Source organism: Amphiprion ocellaris, chromosome 17 (genome assembly GCF_022539595.1).
Source record: "Amphiprion ocellaris isolate individual 3 ecotype Okinawa chromosome 17, ASM2253959v1, whole genome shotgun sequence".
NCBI lineage: Eukaryota > Metazoa > Chordata > Actinopteri > Pomacentridae > Amphiprion > Amphiprion ocellaris.
The window spans coordinates 22763036-22786962 of record NC_072782.1 but is presented as its reverse complement, the minus strand read 5'-3'; the positions used below and the strand labels follow the sequence as shown (position 1 = coordinate 22786962).

At 40.2% G+C, this 23927-nt stretch overlaps 1 protein-coding gene across 5 annotated transcripts in view; it reads left to right on the top strand.

The window, feature by feature from the left end:
• The window catches only part of ttc28 (tetratricopeptide repeat domain 28), a 185322-nt gene that overhangs the window by 151796 nt on the left and 9599 nt on the right, over nt 1-23927 (top strand). For 3 of the 5 annotated variants that reach the window (XM_055019431.1, XM_055019430.1, XM_055019432.1), the window contains 11 exons: nt 2446-2575; nt 3316-3543; nt 5740-5908; nt 13802-13942; nt 14521-14668; nt 14779-14958; nt 16155-16723; nt 16806-17053; nt 19764-19888; nt 23195-23272; nt 23353-23512. In XM_055019431.1, coding sequence (XP_054875406.1) covers nt 2446-2575; nt 3316-3543; nt 5740-5908; nt 13802-13942; nt 14521-14668; nt 14779-14958; nt 16155-16723; nt 16806-17053; nt 19764-19888; nt 23195-23272; nt 23353-23512 — 2176 coding nt within the window. The remainder of the gene's footprint in view (nt 1-2445; nt 2576-3315; nt 3544-5739; nt 5909-13801; nt 13943-14520; nt 14669-14778; nt 14959-16154; nt 16724-16805; nt 17054-19763; nt 19889-23194; nt 23273-23352; nt 23513-23927) is intronic. The other 2 variants (XM_035951235.2, XM_023276807.3) reach the window with 1 other exon arrangement.

The window sequence follows — 23927 nt, the reverse complement described above, 5'->3', positions numbered from 1 at the left end:
CACACCATTAAAACCACCTACCTAATACTGTGTGGGTTCACTTTGTGTTGCTAAAAGAGTTCTGAACTATGGGGCCATGAATACAGATCCTCTGTGGTGAATCTTTTGGCTCCTGTGAGTTGTGATGTGGAGGCTCTGTGGATCAATTTTTTTCGAATCTAATGCATCAGACGGATGTTTGATCAGATTTAGATGTGGGGATTTTGGAGGCTACGTCAACACCTTGGACTGTTTATTATGTTCCTTGAGTTGCTTCTGAGCAGTTTATATGGTACGTCATTATGGCAAGCTGTTTACACATTTAATATGTTGACCGATATGCATTGCAGTAATTCAGTTCTTTACAGTCAAAAACAACATCATTCCAGGGACTGCACAGTGGCTTAGTGGTTAACACTTTCACCTTACAGCTAGAAGATCCACAAACACTACTGTTCAAACATTTGGGGTCACAAAGCTTTTTTTTTTCTTTTCAGAAATACAGTCTAGACATTGTTAATGTGGTAAATGACTATTCTAGCTGGAAACGGCTGATTTTTAATGGAATATCTACATAGGGGTACAGAGGAACATTTCCAGCAACCATCACTCCTGTGGTCTAATGCTACATTGTGTTAGCTAATGGTGTTGAAAGGCTAATTGATGATTAGAAAACCCTTGTGCAATTATGTTAGCACATGAATAAAAGTGTGAGTTTTCATGGAAAACATGAAATTGTCTGGGAGACCCCAAACTTTTGAACTATAGTGTAAGTAAAAATGCTTGCATTTTGCAGCATAAGCAAATGTAAATGTAACTGGTGCAACGAAGAATAGAATAGAATAGAATAGAATAGAATAGAATAGAATGCTGTTCCACAGCAGATGCAAACTACTTGCAGTAGTGAGATTATGAAACAATTCAGATGCTACTAAACAATACAATTATCAATCAGCTGTAATGACTGTACCTTTATTTGTCTGTTATTTCTGATAATGATAGAGGAAGTATCCAGATCTCTTTACTTAAGTAAATGTATGAACAGCACACTGTATTAACACTGCACTACATCCGGAAATGACTCAAAATTTGTCATTTTGAACTCATTTCAAGTTATTTCTGGAGAGTTTTCTATTTAAAAACAGTTTCTGGGAGCTACCATTTACAGATTATTTCTCCACCTTCTTGCTAAAAATGAGCCATTTATAATTAACATTTCCTGTTTAAAAATACATGAATTATTAGAGTTTTCAACTGAACTGCAGGCAGTGTTTCCACAACAGAAACTGAGGGGAAAATAAAACAAACTGGATCAATTAAAAAGCATCACAGTCTAAAATAGTCCATCAGAGCATTTAAAAAATTCTCTAAACAGCGAACTTGTTACGGATTATTTCCATAAGAGCTCTGCACAGACAATGCAGCATTAGTGAAAGTGTCTATGTCAAATAGATAGTGCTTAATATTACAATTCTAAATACTTGAGAATTAAAGTAACTGTGAGTGTCATACTATTCTATCATGGAATTATTACTTTTGCATTATTGTGCAAGCAGCTAATTATTTTTTAATAATCTTCTGATTATTTCCTCATTTTAACAAATTATTTGTTTTTGTGAAATTCTAAAATATTTTGCTATTTTAAAAACAACCACGTTGAGCCAAAAGTGGCTTTTTCATAGTGCTTATCTATGTACTGGATCCAGCTGAAACTACAATATAATAAAGAAAAACAGCAAATTCTGAAATGTTTAATAAAGAAAAGCAGAAAATGCTCATGTTTGAGAAGCAGGGACCATGAAATGTTAAACATTTTTTGCTTGAAAAAATAACTTATCAGTTATTGAAAGATTTGCCAATAATTTTTCTGCCCATTGACTCTTCATAAAATCCGCTTGTATATACTATTGAGTAGGTTAATTATTGAGTTCTTAATGTGTTTTGCTTGCAAAAATCTTGAAGCATTTGTAATGTAACCAGTAACTAAAGCTGTCAAATAACTGTAGGGCAGTAAAATGTTTGAAGTAATCTGAAAAAGTGAAGAACAGGAATCTCAAGAATGAAATGAAGTACTTGAGTAAATGTAGTTGCATTGTAGCATTTGGTTTATGAATGGCTTCCGCGCTTCAGCTCGGTTCCTAGTCAGGCTTTACATTGTCCTCCTGTGTGTTTGCAGTGCCACCTGGTGGTTAGCACTGTAACTGCATATGCGTTCTGGTTTGAAAAAATGACTGGCAATCAAATACAACTTCTTCCGCTCTATAATAACTTGTTGTGAATATAAAGATAGGTGCCAAATTAATTTTTAAAATGAAAGTAAGCGCAGAAACACAACAAATGCTGATGATTCCCTACCAGGAATGAGGGCTTACTTGTGGGGGCAACTAGGAACTGACCTGTGGGTAATGTGTAGATGTATAGATTTGTACATGTAGTATGAACCTGTATGTTTGCTGTGTGTTACAGTTGTACAGAGCATCTGTGCTATTTGAGGCCATTCGTCATGAGACGCAGCACAGCACAGATTACAAGCTGTCCCTGTTTGATCTACAGACCAGCTCATACCAGGCTCTCCAGAGAGTCCTTGTCAGCCTAGGTAAACTGACTGGCCTCTCCTCTTATTGTGCTGTTACCTTTAAGTGTAAATTACTGTGCTTTGCTTTGTTCTTCTCTTCTTGTTGTCTCTCTGAGTGCCTGTTAGCGATGCACAAATGATCACCTCATATCTTCTGTGCATGTAACCCTCTAAAGTCTGAGTAGTTTCTGGGTGTTTTTTTGCTCCTGACACGTTTTTCCTCACTGTGAGCTCATTTTTCACAGCAATATAAAGTCCTGCACAACCATGACTTGAAGTAGAGAACCCAGAAATGTGCTCTGTGCTGAATCACAGTTTTAATGCTCAAAAAAAAAAATTTTTGTTTATTTGTTTTTACAAAAATCTAAAATACTTGAAGTCCATATATACAACACAGACTGCAGTTCAGCCTAGTCCTTGATTTTTTTGTCATGTGATTATTAGCTACAGCTGAGTCAAAGGAGCACAGAATTTTTGACATGGTTTTAATGCAAGCAGTTCACTTTTGGAATACTTTTAAACGCACTTTAAAATATCATGATTTTTAGCATAAATTTGGTTGATTTTACTGAGCAAACTGCATGTCACACACGATTTGTTCAAGGACCATCCGAAAGTGAAAACTTTTTTTTAAAGACATGTCTTTTTAAACACGTCAGCATGTTTCAGGGTTCAGAGGGTTAAAGGAACTTCTTTAAAACAGTCTGCTCTCTTAATTCCCCCACTCCAGCTTCATGTCTTGTCGTGTCGTTCCCTCTCAGGCCGACACGATGAGGCTCTGGCCATCGCTGAACGAGGGCGAACACGTGCCTTTGCTGACCTCCTGGTTGAACGCCAGAGGGGAAATCAACAAACGGCGAGCGCTGACCCTTACATCCCGGTCACTGTGGAGCACATCCTGGAGACGGTCAATGGTCAGAGGGCCATGGTACTCTACTATTCTCTAGCAGGAGGCTTTCTGTACAGCTGGCTGATATCTCCAGGAACAGGTACACAGCCACGCTGGCATTACAACACAACAGATAGTTTTGTGTCATCAAGAAACAACACCTTCTTCATTTGTCCTGTAAATTAGGCTGCAGAAACAGCATAATTCATGACTTCAGACCTTTCCTCTGTTGCGACCATACAGCTAAAACATAGGTTTCTATAAAAATATCCTCTGATGAAAATATCAGAGGAAACGAAGAAAAACATTCAGTATTTAATGAAACATTTTGTTCAGCTATGATAGTACATTATTTTTTTTTGGTGGTGAAAGAAAATGTTCCACAAGTGTTTGTGTGTTTCAATGGTCTTTAATGCCCATATGGTACACTTGGTTCATGGATGGATTATGAGACAGCAGCCTCTGGGCAAAGACCTGTAAAAGGTCTCCCATCTGTCCTACATAGAGGCAAAATATCCAGACTGAAGGAGATACTGAACTACAAATGGCACTGATGTCTTGCATGTTTGTTGTTCTTTTGTGTCTCTTTGCTGTTTACGATGGTTTCCCATTTTGTGTTGATTTTATATCTCTTCTGGACAATTCTAATCTCTCTGTTCTTTTTATGCGTCTTTGCAACAGTGTTATGTGTATTTGTAATAATTTTTAGTCACTTCTGTCTTTTGTGTTCAGTGGTTTACATCTAATTGTGTTTATTTAGCATCTCTTTTCCACTGGTTTGTGTTTTTATCTCATCAATGTGTCTCTTTACAGTTGTTTAACACATATTTGTGTTCATTTTGTATCTCTTTCTTTTGTCTCTTTCTAGTCATTTGTTTGTCTTTTCAGTCATTTTATGTATATTTGTGATCATTTTGCATCTCTTGTGGTTAGTTATAATCTCTTTCTGATCTTTATGTGTATCTTTATAGTGATTTTATGTCTATTTGTGTTAACTTCACATCTCTTTTTTAATGGCTTAGATATATTTCTGGTGTTTTGGTAATCTTTGAGGTTGTTTTATGTCTGTTTGTCTAAATTTTGCATCTGTTTTTCATTGGTTTGCGTCTCTTTCTCTTCTTTTTGATTCTCTTTATATTTGTTTCCCTCTCTTTGTCACTGTTTTGTGACTCTTGGTTGTTGTTTTGAGTAATTCTTTTGTGTTTTTGTGGTTGTCTGACTGACATTTCAAACAGAGTGTCCAGGATCCTTGACTCCTTGTGCTGCTATACATCCTGGACCCATTTACAATTCCATCCATGACTTGTTTGTCATAAGAATACTCTTTAAAAAAATATTTAAGCCATTAACTAGAGTTCTGTGATGTTTTATTTATTGAGAAATTATTAAGTTTTAAGTAGAGGTTTATACAATCAGACGAGAATAGCAGTGAAACAGCTGCTGCCAGGAAGGATTAATGCATTTCAGCATCCTAGCCATGAGATAACACCATGTGTAATACATTCAATGTCGCTAAAATGAAGCATGAATCATATATTAGTAATGTTTTTAAGTTGTTAGAAACAGGATTTGACTACCTCAGTGATGAAGTAAATGATCTGCACTTATTATATTTTCTACTCGAAGCGCTTTGCAATGTGTTTCTCATTCACACACACATCCACACACCAGTGGCGACAGAGCTGCCATACAAGGTGCCTGCCTGCCATGGAGAGAAACTTCAGGTTCAGTGCCTTGTGATTAGTGGACAACCCACCCGAGCCACAGTGGCCTGTGCAGTGCAGAGGTTCAGTGGTGGAGAGTGACTCTTGTCCTGACTCCATCCTCTGTGAACCAGAATGAAAAGCGCCCTTAAAGCCCTCAAAGAGACAGGCTGACATTTTGTCTGCACGCTCGTTCTCCTCAGAGGATGAACACTTTAATGTTTCCTCTGGTGCCGCCTTCAGGGTAAAATGTCAACAGTGTGTACACATATCTGATGACATTTGAATGATAAACCGTTGGATTTTAATCACTGTGGATGAATGGCCTTTCCTCGAAAGCCACTGAAACATTTGTACCCCCTTTACTGGTTAGGTCCATTCAACACTTAGACCAAATATAATGATTTCTGTCAAGGTTTTAGACTTTTATTTGCCAAAATCTGCCACTAAATTTGGAGCATTTTTGCATACAATGCTTTAAAGTGCTGCACAAGCACCAGTTTCTGCAGTTGCTTGAGTAAATCTGCTGTAGTCTGTGCCCACATACCACCACATACAGTACCTAACTCACTCATGTTCTTCTGATATTACAGGTATCGTAAAGTTTAATGAGGTGTATCTTGGAGAGGTTGGACTGGAGGCATCAGAGTTCCAGGATGGTGGTGGGAGCCCACAGGGAGGAGGAGGAGGAGGTCCTCTGTCTCTGGAGCAGTACATCTCCAACGCTAGAGAGGCTCTGGGAGTGGACAGCAATTACAGCAGGTACTGATTGCTGCAGTGGTTTCTGTGGTGATACCATCAGATCTGTTGTTGGGGGCAATGTCAGATTTTTGAGAGCACCTTCTAACACAATGAAGTAACAATTTTCTGTTGTTTTGTGCAAAACACTGGCAACTGTAAGTAGAAAGGTTATCATGCCTTTTGTGCAGATTTTTAATGGTCTCCAGAGGATCTTACTGATTATCATTATCCTGTAACTTTTCCTACAGCATCACTATAAGGTTGATATTTCAGGCTCTGAGTAAAATCTCTTCACTGAATGGATTTCCGTGAAGCTTGGTACCGACGAAGTGGCAACAGCTTGGGCTGAAAAATGAGGCCAAAAACTGCATTTCCTTTAAAGTCCTCTTGAGGTTGGCTCCAAAAGCAAGCCAATCCTCTCCATTGACCCCATGATAAAATGTATAACCTTACATTTCAAATTAATATGTTGACAGCCTTTGGTATGAAAAAAACTTAACATTGGAAAAATCTGATTGCTTCTGCTCGTTCCCAGTCAGTAGTCTCGCAGTAGACTCGAAGTAGAAGTAAAAGTAACAAATGCATTAGTTAATTTTTTAGGACACTCTGAGACAGGATGTTTCTTATTTTAACAATAGTGCTGATGAAAGCAGGTTGCCCTCGAAACTTCCATCCATCCATTATCTATACACCACTCAATCCTTATTAGGGTTGCGGGGGGACTGACTTAGGGCGAAGGCAGGAGACACCCTAGACAGGTCACCAGTCTATCACAGGGCTACACATACAGACAAACAATCACACTCGTATTCACACCTACGGACAATTTAGAATCATCAATTACCCTCAGCATGTTTTTGGACTGTGGGAGGAAGCCGGAGTACCCAGAGAAAACCCACGCATGCACAGGGAGAACATGGAAATTCCATGCAGAAAGATCCCGGGAAAGCCGGGACGTGAACTGGGGATCTTCTTGCTGCATGGCGAAAGTGCTAACCACTACACCACTGTGCAGCCCCTCCTCGAAACTTGTTTTATGTAATAGGTAATTGGCACGTCCTGATCAAAAATAACTCCAAGGTTCCTCATATACGCTTAGTGGTACAGACATTCATGTTCCCCTCAGGATGTATGTCTATGTAGATTTGCGGTGATCCAGGTCATGGTAATTCTATGTGCTTCAGCAGAAGACAAGCAGATTTCTGTTCTTAAAGACATTTTATCTCCCACTCCACTGACCTAAGACTCACATCCATGGAGGTGTGAATGGTTGTTGAGGGATCTGAGGACTGCATTATGAGTACCCAATAAGTGGTGTTGTAGACTCCCTCCTTTCTTTAGAGAACAAACAGAAAAGAACAGAACAACAGCACGATAAACATTGTCATCCTGTATGTAGCTTGCGTGTCTGAGGAACTTAAAAGAATTTTATCCAAACACAACATACCAGTGCACCCAGCAACACCTGAACACATGCTGTGCAGTCTTGTATATATTGTCCAATGCAGTGAGGAGTGCACAGATATACACTATATTGCCAAAAGTATTCGCTCACCCATCCAAATAATCAGAATCAGGTGTTCCAATCACTTCCATGGCCACAGGTGTATAAAATCAAGCACCTAGGCATGCAGACTGCTTTTACAAACATTTGTGAAAGAATGGGTCACTGAGCTCTCAGGAGCTCAGTGAATTCCAGCGTGGAACTGTGATAGGATGCCACCTGTGCAACAAATCCAGTCGTGACATTTCCTCACTCCTAAATATTCCACAGTCAACTGTCAGCTGTATTATAAGAAAGTGGAAGTGTGTGGGACCGACAGCAACTCAGCCACCAAGTGGTAAGCCACGTAAACTGATGGAGTGGGGTCAGCGGATGCTGAGGTGCATAGTGCCAAGAGGTCACCAACTTTCTGCAGAGTCAATCGCTACAGACCTTCAAACTTCATGTGGCCTTCAGATTAGCTCAAGAACAGTGTGCAGAGAGCTTCATGGAATGGGTTTCCATGGCCGAGCAGCTGCATCCAAGCCATACATCACCAAGTGCAATGCAAAGCATCAGATGCAGTGGTGTAAAGCACTCCACCACTGGACTCTAGAGCAGTGGAGACGCGTTCTCTGGAGTGACGAATGGCGCTTCTCCATCTGGCAATCTGATGGACGAGTCTGGCTTTGGCGGTTGCCAGGAGAACCATACTTGTCGGACTGAATTGTGCCAAGTGTAAAGTTTGGTGGAGGGGGGATTATGGTGTGGGGTTGTTTTTCAGGAGCTGGGCTTGGACCCTTAGTTCCAGTGAAAGGAACTCTGAATGCTTCAGCATACCAAGACATTTTGGACAATTCCATGCTCCCAACTTTGTGGGAACAGTTTGGAGCTGGCCCCTTCCTCTTCCAACATGACTGTGCACCAGTGCACAAAGCAAGGTCCATAAAGACATGGATGACAGAGTCTGGTGTGGATGAACTTGACTGGCCTGCACAGAGTCCTGACCTCAACCTGATAGAACACCTTTGGGATGAATTAGAGCAGAGACTGAGAGCCAGACCTTCTGGTCCAACATCAGTGTGTGACCTCACAAATGCGCTTCTGGAAGAATGGTGAAAAATTCCCATAAACACACTCCTGAACCTTGTTGGACAGCCTTCCCAGAAGAGTTGAAGCTGTTATGAACCCTATGGATTAGGAATGGGATGTCACTTAGGTTCATATGCGAGTCAAGGCAGGTGAGCGAATACTTTTGGCAATATAGTGTATATGTAGACAGGGGAGACAAAGCAACTGCTCCCTGAGTGCATGGACCTACACAGGAGAGCAGCTCCTCAAATGACAAGCAGTGCTACAGCTGAAAGATAAAGGACACTTCTTTGAGAACAGCAATGTCTCCATTCTGGACATAGAAGACAGATCTAGGTTAAACTAGAATTGCCATCTCTAAACAGTTCACCATTCAGATCTTGTGTCATGTAAATCTTGGGTTGTTAGCAAGCGATTGTGATTAAGAGGTGAGGATAAATACCTGAACCTCCCCACCAGTCAATTACAGTTGAAAAGGCCTCTTGGATGAGAGGTGCAGGCATGTGCAGAGGGGGGGCAGAGGGGGCTGAAGCACCTGCCCCTTTGCCCCTTGATACTCAAAGTACCCTTTTGTCAAAGTTGTTTTTTTAATTCTATTTAATTTTGTTTTTTTATTTGTAAGTGTGTGTGTGTGTGTGTGTGTGTGTGTGTGTGTGTAAAAGTCTTTGAGGCCCAAAATAATAAATAAAACAAAAATAAATATAATAATAATTCAGATCTACCCTCGGTCGGTCACATGATCTACGTAGACATCCCTCACTGCTCTGAGGTGCCCAGACGGCCTGGAGCTCAGCACTAGCTCCACTAGTCTAGAAGGACTTCAACAAGTGATGGTCCTTATGGTGAGGAGGTTTTGCAGCGGTATTCGTTTGTGCGCGGTGTATTTTTGCAAGATGACTGACGAAATGAAGTGAGCATCCTGTATGTGTGTCTGACTCTACACCAGTGGTTCTCAAATTTTTTCTGTCGGGCCCCCCTTCGGAGGACAAAAAACTTTCTTGCCCCCCCCAATAACTTTGTGTGTATATATATATATATATATATATATATATATATATACACATATATGACGGGTGTCAAACTCATTTTAGTCCAGGGACCACATAAACCCAATCTGATCTCCAGTGGGCCCCACCAGTAAAATCACAGCATAATAACCTATAAATAACCACAATTCCAACTTTTCCCCTTTGTTTTAGTTCAAAAATAGTACATTCTGAAAATGTTCACATTTAATGAAGTATCTTTTTACAAAATATTATGAACCTGAAATTTCTTAAGGAAAACAAGTTCAATTTCAACAGTAGCTTATTATGCCTCAGTTCACCATTTACACATGCATTGTAACTGCCAGATAACAGTTTATCTACAGAAACACAAAACATTCAGTCACAGGTATCTGGAACTGAACAATCTAGTAATTTACTTCATGATCAGAACAACTTGTCAAGTTCTAGAAATTATTTTAAATTTACAATTTTACAAATTTACAATTTACAGTTAATGTTGTTGTAATTTATATCATTTGTAAAGTCGTCCCGCGGGCCGAAATGGACCGTCTGGTGGGCCGGTTTTGGCCCGCAGGCCGTATGTTTGACAGTGCTGGTAAAAATAATGGGAGGAGATGAGCCGAGTATGTGACGTGATCAAGTACGCTGGTGTTCTGACTGCACATTAACGATGCGTTCTCCCGTTCTCAGGAGTCTGTACTTCGATGTCTGAACGGCCAGTGCATATACCATAGATATATACAGATCATTATTATTATTATTATTTATATCTATGGCATATACAGTCTATGGGGTCAGCACAATTTCAGTATTGTTGTACGCCGCGAAAAACAGGCCGACGTTAAAACAATAGTTCAGCTAATTAGTTCCGTGTTGAAGGACCTTTTCCTCCCAGTCTCCCGCGCCCCCCTTGACATGCCTCTGCGCCCCCCCAGGAGGGCACGCCCCACTATTTGAGAAACACTGCTCTACACACACCTGTCATCAGTTCTAGCCGCTAGTTAACCGCACAGCTGCTGAGAGGATAAAGTCTGCCAGGCTTCTTTTTGTTTCTGTATGTTTCTGTTGTCATGGGCAAAGTGCATCAGAGAGATGCATTATTTTACTGTCAGTGAGTTGCAGTGTGTTTCCTATGTTTCTAGAGGCAATGAGGCATAGGTTATTTATTTCACTAAAACTATGTACATGCATTTTCACATAATTTTGGACTATTGCAGTATAAATACATTAACAATAATAATTAGAAGAATTTGAATTGTGATTATCTCAACCTCTCATTTAAAGATATCAGTACTTGTTTATAACATTTGTATAGATAGACACAAATTAAATATAATATGCATAAATATAAAATATCTGACTTTCATAACTTTGCTGTCTTGCACAAAGTCGATAGTCAAACTGAATAAAAGCACAAATACATTTAATTACATGATTTCTGAATTTTTTTTTTTACTGTATTATTAGCACTACGAATATTAAAGGGCAGATTATGAATCAGCACCATGGAGCAAATCCGTGGCTATACAGTATATGTCTTCAAAAGGTATGGAATTTAAAAGCAAGGACTCCAGGAAGAGTAGCGACAGTTAAACAGTCCAGTGTCTAATGGTGATCTAAATTCAACTTCAAAATAATAATAATTTATCACAAATACATTACAGCACAGGTCAGGGTTTGAACCACTGTCCTTTTGATCTGTAGTCCTGCATCACTGCTGCACCACATTGTAAGATATGTTTCTGTATGGTGTTTCAAATTCGTGCTCCATGTGCCCCCTTTTAACTTTGAGCACCTGCCCCTCCGAAGGTCTCTGCACGGCCCTGGAGTGGTGAAACATTTCAAGAACCAAAAAGAGAGATGCAGTTGCTTTCTTCTAAAGTATTTGGGATTACCCTTTGGATGAATTGTAGTAACTTTGGCAATTCTTTTCTAAATCATGAGTTTCCACATCGCACCATCACACGCTGATATTTTCTTTTGTCCAATACCTTAGTTTAGGACTGAATACCTCCAAAACTAAGGGAATTCCTACCAGTTTGTATCTTGGGCTATTTAGCATAATGCTAATTGTTGGGGTGAAAACATTAAAACAAAAGGGAGAAAAGTGAACAAATTAGGATACAGGAGATGCATTCTGTATGTCTTCTGTGTTTCTCCTCTCCTGCCATATTTCCTGATCCTCAATCATCATGTCCACAACTTTCAGGCCTTGCTTGGCATAAGTGACGGGTCTGTAAATCATTACCATGTGTCATGTCAGCAAATGTTCCCCCACACAAACTCAGTCTCAACTTTCTGTGAAACCACACATTGGGTTTACTGTCGCCAGCAGTAGCAGTAACAGAGTCTGTGTTAGAGTTGTGGTGAGTCTAGAGCCTCCCTCCATTTGTGTGGGATGACTGTGAATCCTGCTCATCCACAGCATGAGAAGTATTTGCACATATGCCACATTAAAATGTTTTCCAACCAACCAGTGGAGTTTTACTGCCCTCCAGCATGTATCCAGGCACCAAAAACTGCTATTCTAACACAGATTAAATCTCCCTGAGCGTGTAAAATGTGCAGCCAGAGGATTCCATAAAAAGTAATGGTGTTTGCTAATGGCAAGCCATCAGTCCAGCACGCAAGCTCCTGTGATAAAATGCTGCCTTTTCCCTTTTTTTGTTTTAAAAAATGGACTCTTGTCATTCTTCTCAAGCAGGTGTCACAGCCAGAGCTGAACTGGCAAAAGACTACCAAGAATACTTTTTATTACATAGCATTTGCTTGTTTTCTGCATCGTCAAAATTCAAATGATTCCTCAAAGCACCACTTACATTTATAGTAAGCTCATGTTATATTTGTAAGAAGTAAGATTTGCACATACCTCTCCCAAATAAAAACTTGAACATATATGCAATAAGATGTGTTCAGGGTTTTTGAAGTAACTAATTGTGGCTATTGTTAGCAAACCTTAGACTGTCACATTGCTGTTCAGTGAACATTACAGACCAAAAATCTGATCAGTCGCGTCCACAGCGGTTACAGATCAGCAAAAAGTTCCAGAGTCTTAGTTTAAAAATCAAGTTGATTAGCACAAGTGATCCAAACTGAGTTACTGGGGGACAGTGACTTCTCATCCATCCATCCATCCATCCATCCATCCATCCATCCATCCATCTATTATCTATACACCACTTAATCCTCATTAGGGTCATAGGGGGCTGGAGTCTGTCCCAACTGACATAACGTGAAGGCAAGGAGCACTCTGGATAGATCACCAGTCTATCACAGAGCAAACAAGCACACTCTTATTCACACCTACAGACAATTTAGAATCACCAGTTATCCTCAGCATGTTTTTGGACTGTGGGAAGAAGCCAGAGAACCTAGAGAACACCCACACTGCACATGGAGAACATTCAAACTCCACAGAGAAAGATGTGAACCGGGATATTCTAGCTGTGAGTTGACGGTGCTAATCCCGGAGGCACTGTGCAGCTCGCAACGTTGTGACTCAGTCTGCCCGCCAAAAGCCAGTGATGATCAGCCTGCTTTGTCAAATATGTAGTCAAAAGTCAATTCTGGATCAAATGTTGGAGTGATCAAAAAGGTCTCAAGAGAGAGTCTTCAAGCAGTCTGTTGAGAGAGTCTGATGTGAATAATGTTTATTCAATACAGGGACAAACATGAGTAAAATCTGGAGATTTTAACTGACTACCCAAAGCATTACATCGTCTTTTATACCTATGCAAACTTTCCCTAAACAATCTTCTTCTGTTCTGGAAACCACAACCCATCATCTTAAGATCCAATCAGGATGTATATGATGTAATCGTATCAAAAGTTAACCACCTCCTCTTTTTTTCCTCTATTTCTGCTTAGTTCATTGTGACCTTGATTTCATTTCACGAGTGCAGATGAAGAGAGGACATGCACTTCCGATCTTATCACCTTATATGGGCTCCATGGGCTTCCTTTGGGTTGCAGTTTTCACAGGATTATTTTGTGTATACATAAATTCGGTTGACACTTTAGGTTTTCCAGTCTTATCATTGTACAAAAATCTGATTTACACATCCTATTTGCCTACTCTTTAATATTTGTTCAATCTCAAAATGCCGCAACAACTTCTCATAAAAAACAAAATAATTTGGCAGAGGGGGTAAAATGTAGGCTTTTGAATACAAAACTTTAATTGTGGATGTCAGGAAGAAGAAAAAATTACCAGTAATGTTAGTATGTATTTTTGTTGTGAAATGTGTTGAACGAAATGCTTCATTGAATACAGATTTAAGTGTTGCCACTAAATAATATCCTCTGTTCGTGTTGCTGTGTGCTTTGCAGAGTTTGCTCCAGCAGTGAGACGGAGAGTGAAGCAGGAGATTTGTTGGAGCAACAGTTTGAGGAGCTGAATAACAAAATCACCTCTGCTACAGACCCCACAGGCTATCTCCGCATGGTGTCCAGAAACAACCTCTTTAACAGGTCAGATTTTTGTTATCAATTATTGAAATATCTCAAAAAAATCCTCTTTCTGCTGCCACGAACATTTATGGTCTCCGTAAGATGAACACCACTAACTTCTGGGCTGTTATGACTTTAGCAACACCAGCTGCCAAGAGTTTTCACTTTGCCAGTTCTAGCTTGTGTTATAGAAACAAGAGAAGGAGGCCTTTGAAGCCAGTACAAATTTAAGTGTTTGACTGCTTAAATTAGGACATGTATGTTTTTCAATATAAATCATTTGTATATCATTTGTAATCCTGTAACTTTCCCTGTCAAAGTTCTGCAAAATTGGACTTACAGTAACCCTTGCGACTTGGGACAGTGTGTGTAACAGCTGCTTTTTAAAAATAAGTAAGAAGTTAAAGAAAATAAATGCTATTTTTGGAAGTACGACGACTTCCTGAGGGCTATGACCAAATATGTCCATGCTTATTGAGAAAAACTGAAAGAAAGAAAGGGGAGGGGATTTCAGATACAGGTGTGTTCATGGAATTTATTGATTTCAAACAGGATAAATGTTTGTATTTTATGCCCTGTGTATGTAATTACACCTCAAGCAGAAGCTGTCAGAGCATGACAAGTCTGTACAGCGCCACAGTATCTCCGGTGAAGGACAGTTTATTGTCTCCTCCTTGCCGTCCGAGTAACATCGGCAAACCTCCTCTTCGAGCCCTATATGACTTACTCATCGCTCCAATGGAAGGGGTATGTATTTGTGTGTGCTGGGAAAGAACTACTTTTTCGATCAGCTGCATATTACATTTTTTTCTTTTATGCTTTTTTTGCCTAAATGTTTGTGTTATTTCTCTCTTCAGGGCCTGATGCACAGCAGTGGTCCTGTAGGCCGACACAGACAGCTAGTATTAGTTCTGGAAGGAGAACTGTACCTGATTCCATTTGCCTTGCTGAAAGGCAGCTCCTCTAATGAGTACCTGTATGAGAGGTTCACTCTCATCACTGTTCCTTCGTTAGCTAGCCTGGGAGCCACAATCAAGGTAGGCAGCTCATATTTCAATGACGTATTTGTCATGGACGCTGTGTTGGAAAACATCAAACAGGATTTCGGTGGAGTTAACTAATGTTATTGATGTCATGTAAATGCAGAAGTTTTGTTTATTCCAAGGCAATATCTAAAATATATGTATTTTACTTATAGATCATTTTAGACCTTATAAACAGCATCTGATGAATTAATTATTCAGCAGTTCAGAGTTTAATCACCTCTTTAACCCCATAAACTCCAAAACCTGCCAGCGAGATTGAAAGGCATTACATGTTTTAAAAAACTGCCAAAATGACACCATTTATGAGCGTAAGAAACTGTCAAAACAAAAAGAATGATCAGATTCAAAAATCTGTATTGTTATAATTTTTTGTATATATGATAGATTGAGGAGTGAGCACAATGGCTTGGTGGTTAGTACTTTCACCTTGCTGTGAGAAAATCCCAGGTTCACATCCTGGCCTTCCTGGGATCTTTCTGCATGGAGTTTGCATGTTCTCCCTGTTCATGTGTGGCTTTTCTCCAGGTTCTCCAGCTTCCTCCCACAGTCCAAAAACATACTGAGGTTAATCGATGATTCTAAATTGTCCCTAGGTGTGAATGCGAATGTGATTGTTTATCTCTATATGTAGCTCTGTGATAGACTGGTGACCTGTCCAGAGTGTCCCCTGCCTTCACCCTAATTCAGCTGGAATTGGTTCCAGTACCCCATGACCCTAATGAGGATTAAGCGATGTGTAGATAATGGATGGATGGATGATAGATTGAAAATTGGCAAATAATTTGCAACTGCTATTTTACAGATTTTTCTGTTTTGTTAAATGCCAGATGATATCTGAAAAAATTATAAAGAGAAATTATTCATTTATATGTTGCCAGGAAAAAACACACATACACACACTGGCCAAAACTGTAAATAATGTCCACTTCAAAACTTAGTATTTTTACAATATGTGACTGTAAAATGACTATGCATTACTGTATTAAAATCCACTGCAATACCATTATTTTGCCGATACTTACCATTACTTTTCAGGGATTAGACACATTTTGAACATTGCAGTATTCCACTGTTTTTCCACATATTTTTTCTGGCACCCTTTTCACTATTTTTTAAGTAATTTATTTTTTGTTACAATGTTTAACAGTGCTATGAGGATGTTTTTGGTTCTGTCTTTGAACCCACAGCCTCATCCTCGCCGCAGTGGCCCCTCATTCTGCCCAGATGGAGGCTCAGTGGCTGCTGTGGTTGGGGCCCCTCGTCTGCCCCCCAGCATCATGGACCGCTGGCTGTGGGGGCCCCTACCATCAGCCCAGGATGAAGCTCTGTGGCTGGGGGAGCAGCTGGGATGTCACCCACTAACTGGAGCGAATGCCACAAAAGAGCGAGTCTTAGCAGCTCTGACTCAGGCAGAGTGTGTTCACTTTGCCACTCATATATCGTGGAAGCTCGCTGCTCTGGTCCTTGCTCCTGGCCAGGAGCATGGTGGAGGGGAGCTGACAGGCGGCCGACCCAAAGAGAAATCACCGTGGGGAGCGTCGGGTGAAGCTATGGATCGGGAAGGGAAGGTTAAGGGATTGTTTTCGAAAAGTCACAGCAGCCCAGAAAGACTCCGAACAGCAGATGAACGGAGTGATGATGGGGCAAGTGTGTGTGAAATGGAGAGTGTGTGTGACAGTCCAGCACTTCACGACTTTCTCCTCACTGCTGCTGATATACTGGACCTCTGTCTGACTCTCAAACTGGTGGTTCTCAGGTACACCTTCACAAAGATTCACACTCAACAAGCATGTTGGATCTGACAGATCTGTGTGACCTCTGAGTCTCTGTGTCCACAGGTTGTACCCGGAGTCCAGCAGCAGGGTGACAGCTGATGGGGTGGTGGGTCTGACTCGAGCCTTCCTGGCTGCAGGGGTGCAGTGTGTGTGCGTCTCTCTGTGGCCTGTACCAATAGCTGCCTCCAAACTGTTCACGCACACCTTCTACACAGCGCTGCTCAATGGGACCAAAGCCAGTGCAGCTCTGACCGAGGCCATGAAGACGCTGCAGAGCAGCAAGCACTTCTCTCACCCTTCTAACTGGGCGGGTGAGCAAACTGCACTGGCCCTAAACACTCAGGCTTATTCTGACTAAAAAGGACCACACACTCACTGTCAAATACAATGGGTAGCTGTTTCTAGTAAAAGAACACTGTACACTACCTGTCAACAAGCATGAGATAAACACTAGTCTGACTCACTGACCGCACAAGCCTGCCACTGTTGACAGTTTCAGTTAGCTTTCCCATCTCCTCACATTATCTATGTGCTACCTTTTTCAAAATCCCCTTCGCTACAGGAAACTACCTCTGGACAGCAATACTTTCAGGTTTTGTCAGGGATTTGGATCGTGCAGTATGGTGGGCCTGCACATTTTTTTTCTTGGTGGATTATCCATATTAATCAGTGCTTGTTTTCCTACATGCAAAAGTTCCACTGAAATTCAGCCATGAGTGAACACTGAAGCCACATCATTCACTTCCGCCTAAGACAATTTTGATCACTTTAAAGAAATCCAAATGTGCCAGAGTATTTTTCCCCCCCCCATAGCAGAATGATAGTGTGGTGCAGTCAGACACTTATGTTCTAAAGCAGCTGGTGAATCGCATGCAGGATTTAGCAGCTAAAGATACAAATATTTAACAAAAACAGGTAAAAATCCCATATTATTTACATTTACAGATTTATCATATTGTTTATGGGGTCAATATGTTTACAGGCTTTAACCCTCTGAATCCAAAAACCTACCGTAGGGTTGGAAAGGTATGTCTTTAAAAAATGCTCCAAAGTGACACCATCTATCCGAGCCAGAAACTGTCAACTCTCCACTGATCCCTGAACACCTCATCTGTGACTCATGTAACCAAATCTAAACTTAAAATTTTAACACTTCATCAAAACCTCTTTTTTTTTTTTTTTTTTTTTTTTTTTTTTTGTCTGCATTTGTTCTCATTGTTTAACTCCACAAAGGGGGAGTCAACATTATATGAGATTGATGCATATTTTAGTCTTGCAACCAAATATTTTAATATTTAGTGCATGTGTGTGACCATCACCGGCCCTCCCTGACAGCTAAGCAGATATTCTTTATTAGAATTCCCTATTATGAGCCAGGGAGGGCAGTGCTACACCTCAGTGATGTGTGGGGGAAACAAAGACTGGACAGGACGAACAGGACGAACAGGATGAACAGGGATAGAAAATAACAGGCGTTGCTATTGCAATTAAAGATTGTAAGGTGGTGTGTTATTCCCAACTACTAACTGTCCATCAATAGAAAAAAAAATAAAAATTTGAAAAAAGAAAAGAAAACCAAACCAACACAAAAGAAAAAGAGATTCAATAATAAATGAACAAACGGTACTGAGCACCATAATTGTGGGTGTCTTGATAGTATAGAATAGAATAGAATAGGCCAGAAGAGGATGCTAGTGCGAGAGAGAATGAGTTTAGGGTAGAGACTGGAGAGATTCTCAGCACATTCTGGCGGGACCCATCATTTGCTGAAATGGGACTCGGCAGTAGCTGGTGAGACCTGATCAAACATGCAAGTGTGAAGAACCCCGAAGCCCAGAACAGCAAAACCTCTTTATCCTACATGTCTCATGTAAAAACTTGCAAGAAGTAAACCATTGACAGTTAGCAGATACTGTCAAAAATTTAAATTTTGCACTTCTTGGTGCAACCATGAAGCCTTTAGTGACTCTGCTGTGACCAACACTTACATGAAATAAGTTTTCTGTTGACTTCTTAGCTGTAGGCTGTATTGAGAAAGAGCAGAAATAAGACAAGTATGCAAGAAAAAACATAGTGAATAATAATAATAATAATAATAATAACAATGATAATAATAATAATAATAAATACTAATAAAAATATAGACTAATAATGTAAAAAACCAAAATGCACATGTACTTCCATACATACACAAAAGTTTGGGATCACTCAGTCAATTTCATGTTTTCCATGAAAACTCACACTTTTGTTAATTTGCTAACATAATTACACAAGGGTTTTCTAATCATCAATTAGCCTTTCAGCACCATTAGCTAACACAATGTAGCATTAGAACACAGGAGTGATGGTTGCTGGAAATGTTCCTCTCTACCCCTATGTGGATATTCCATTAAAAATCAGGTGTTTCGAGGTAGAATAATCATTTACCACATTAACAGTGTCTAGACTCTATCTATGATGTGTGTGTGTGTGTGTGTGTGTGTGTGCGTGCGTGCGTGCGTGCGTGCGTGCGTGCGTGCGTGTGTAGTAGATGCTCAGTAAGTTGGATCTGGGGAGTATGGAACCCGAATGAACAGCTTAGCTCTGTCGTGTTCCCCGGGCCACTCCTGAGCAGTTTCTGCAGCATGCCAGGGTGCATTGTCCTGCTGAAGGTGGCAACTGGCATCAAGGACTGCTGTTGCCATCGGGGATGGGGGGTTGGTGGGTTGGTGGGTTGCTTGACCTGCAATGTTTAGGTGGGTGGTACATGTCAAACATCCACATGAATGTCAGGACTCAAGGCAGAACCCAGCAGAACACTGCATTATAACCACTTGTCAGTGGTCATCATGTTGTGGCTGATCAAAACTCAGCATATTAAGCAGTGCTGGTCAGAATTTGTCTCATCAATGTAGGTTGGTGTTGTTGTCTCAGTTTGTTACTGATGCCCCCAAGTGGTCAAAAAGTGTTATTGCAGCTTTAAAATATCCTTGCACAGTCTAAATGAATGAAAGTGATTTCCTGCTGTGTGTTTTCCTTCAGGTTACATGCTGATAGGGAGCGATGTGAAGCTGAACAGCCCCATGTCTCTGGTAGGACAAGCTCTGGCAGAGATCCTGCAGTACCCAGAGAGGGCCAGGGACGCCCTGAGAGTGCTGCTGCACCTGGTGAGACAGCAAACACTTCCAATGTGCACCAGTTACATTCAGTTTAACACAACAAATTTACATATCAGCTCAATGAGTTAAGAACTGATTTGCACATGATTTGAGCATGACCATTAACATGAACATTAATATTCCATTAATCCTCAGTCACTGCTCCAAGCTTAAATGTGAACATGTCTTCATTTTTGTTGTGTTCTATGGTTGTAAATTTAATGTCTTTGCGTTTTGGGCTGCTAATTAGACAAACTTAGACAACTGAAATTATCACTGGGTTCAGATAAATTATTTTCGCAATTTTCAGACATTTTCTAGATCAAATCACTGAATAGTGGAAAATATCTTCAGTTTCAATCCCACTTCTATGGTAAGATGATGACCTACAATGGCTGTGAAATGCTTTTTATCAGCAGTTTCTCTCATTTTTGCTTTTATGATGGTTTTGGTGCATTGCTTTGCCTCCATCTGCTGAAAATAGTTTAAATATACTAAATGTTAGGGAGGCAGATTAGAGAAAACACTACGGTCAGCTCTCACAAAGATCGGTGCATATCTGGTGGAGTGTCTGTTCAGACCTCCATCAGAACATATGGCTGAGTGGTTCAGTTATGAAGTGAAGAAGCGTCTCAGATTTATGCTGCTCTTCTAGCACAACTGAAAACTGTTAACGGCTTATTTCATAAACTTCTTTTTTACTTGCAGTCTAGTTGCTTAACAGTTAAACTTGGCCTGTAAGGAGGAACCTCAGTTCTGTTTTTTTGTTCAGTCCATGTGACAATGGTATGTTGATTAACCACCATACTAACCACCACCTCACCTACTGCAATTTACTTTATCACTGGCTTGAAAGTGTGGAATAGAAATCATGTAGCCATGTTCCAGAAAAAAATTTGATACAGGCACAACCAGATGATGTCAAATGCAAAAAAATCTGCACTTCTTGGTGCAACCATGACGCTATTATGACTGAAGTTTAAGTTCAAGTTCACTTTATTGTCTCCGGTGGGAAAAATTTGTCAAAGGCAAGAGCAAGCTTCACTACAACGCATAAAACAGAACACATGCTACTAAAAACACATAAAATACATAACATATAATCTTAGACATATAAATAGATAGGGTACAATAATATAAAAAGCTAAAATACACATATACCCCCATACATACATATACACATCTCCATGCACACGACACCCAATTACCTCCTTTTGGTAGCCACACCTAACTGCTCATTATTGAGCTTGATTGAGAGAGGGATAAAGGAGTTTTTAAAACGGTTGAGCCTTCACAGTGGAACTCTGTACCTCCTGCCTGAATTCAGCACTTCATACTCTGTGAACAGGGCATGTGATGAGTCAAACAAAATATTGTTTGCCTGCCTGATGGTGACCTGCACAAACAAGTCTTGTGGCATGAATGGAGCAGGGGTACCCATACTTGCTATCTTCACTAGGTTATGAATCTGTTTTAGATTTGACTGTGACAGCCCCAAAGCAGCAGGCGATCCCGTATCTAAGTATGGACTCCATGGTCACACAGTAAACTAGAAAAGCACTCAGAGAGCACAGTACTCCACAAAGGCTGTTCATTCCCCTGTATAGCTTTGTCAGAAATGCAGCATTTGTTTATTTATCAGTTATTGACGATCAGAAATCACGGCAACATAGAATGTGGCCATTTAATATAGATGTACCCACAAACAAAATGACCTTGAGCACAGATGTGTGTTGTGCATGTGTACTTTATGTACGGCTACCGAATCACATAAATATGTAGCAGGCGGTGGGAATTGATAGGACTCGGAAACACCCAAACAATTTAATCAATTGTTCCTTTTATTTTATTTATTTTGTATCAAGTCCCGATAAGTCCGCAGCAGTAGATTTGTAGTAGGATTGCAATCATGTGATCATCAGCAGGCGGCTGACGTAGTGTTCACTTGTTGTCATAGATACAGTGACAATGTGCTGCTATCTCGCAATGATACAGAAATCTTTAACAAATCCATGGATCCAGACTATCAGCTGCATCACTGCCAAAATCTAATCACTTGGTCCTTGTGTCATTTCTGACATTCCCTGAAAATTTCATCCAAATCCATCTGTCCATTTATGAGTAATGTTGCTAACAGACTGACAGAAAGACAGACGAACAACAACCATACACTGATCATCATATAACTCCATCACGTTCCTTGGTAGATTAAAAATCAACATGATTTCTCTACAAGAAAGCCTGAGTCATCTGAGAAAGTGGAGGTGCTGATCTATTCTGTCACAAACACTAGCCACCTGTGTGTGCCAGCTGAGGTCGCTATCAATGTGCACACCTTGGCATTTAAAAGATGTGACCTGTTTCATGTTGTTACCGTGTATGGCCACCAGACTACAGTCACCCACTGATTTGGGGTCTAACTCAGCTGTGACCAACAGTCACATGACAAACTTTTAGAGACTTTTCAACTGAACTAGAAGAGTTATACAACCTGCAGTTAGGAGACATAGACACAGAGGTATAGAACCAATTTTAAACATAAGTAGATGAATATCTATAGTATTTAGATACATCATTTTTCCAATATCAGTAATACCTCTGAGTTCTCTCTCCTTCTAGTTATGCTTATTCTGTAAAAAAAAAAATGAGCCCACCTAGTGACTACAAGTGTAACAGGAACAAAAAAGTGCAGCGAAACTACTTGTACATCAAGAGGTTAAGAAGAACAATTTGAAAACTATGAAAAAACAGTCCCACTGGTGGCATAAATAATACAGTTACATTAAAGGTCTGTCCTCAGGGGGGAACCTCTACTCTGTAGTGCAGATTGTGGTACTCTGGCCTTGTTACTGGCTCATAATTATCCTGTAGAATGGCAGCTCTGATTCAAATGATTTGAGCTACTTCTTTTTAAAATATGGTATAATGACATGTCTATTGTCCTTTTATCTACCAGATTCTCAATAATTTAAGAAATAAAGTCGAGTTATGTAAGAATTAGTTGTTGTTCATTCTTTTGCATTTTTTGCCCTATTGTTGTTCTGTAGAGTTGAGTATGTTTGGCATCTTGTACTTAGTTATTGTTCCTGGGTTGGTTGGTGAGGGTTTGCATGAGATGTGACTATCATTATATATTTAATGATTGTTTTGTCTTGAATTTTTAATAGCAACGGTGTATTCAGATCTGTTGGAGGAAGATTGAGTAATATCCTGAGAAAACAAGACAAGACTTTTGGATTAGAATCATAAATTTATGGCAAATAGGTCGAAAAACACGATGAATGTAACTTGAGCTGTGCCTTTTTGTTTCCACAGGTTGAGAAATCTCTGCAGCGCATTCAGAGTGGCCAGTGTAACCCCATGTACACATCGCAGCAGAGCGTAGAGAACAAGGTCTGTGTGCTGATGTCTTTAAATGTCAGCGTCTTTGTTTTCTCCACTCATGTCCACATGTCCTCTCTCCTGTGGGTCAGGTCGGCGGGGTGCCTGGGTGGCAGGCCCTCCTGTCTGCTGTGGGTTTCCGGTTGGACTTCTCCGGTAGCGGTGCTGGACTCCCTGCGGCAGTTTTCTTCCCCACATCAGACCCCGGGGATCGGCTACAGCAGTGCAGCACCACCCTGCAGTCGCTGCTCGGTAACAGAGCTGCTCCATTATTTAAAACGTTGCTCAAGTCAGTCACACTGACAAAATAACAACCTGTTTGTCCCGAGCTTCGAACATCTACTGTGGAATTAGATTTAATGTGTGTATATTACATCAGCTAGAGAATGATTGTGTTTTTATTTCCACTTATAGAAACTTCCATAGTCAATTTTTTTAAAACAATTTTTAACTGTATTTTTAATAATTTACTGTTAGTTTACAGATTATGCATGTTTTAGTAAATTACAGATAATACGTAGAAAAGTCAAACTGTAAAACAAATGGGCCGAAACTGTAAATAATGTCCAAATCAGAAATCTGTATTTTTAGAAATAGTAATTTGTTCTTTTACAACATCAAAATGACACAGTTTTTACTGCATTTAATCAGCAAAAAAATTACATTA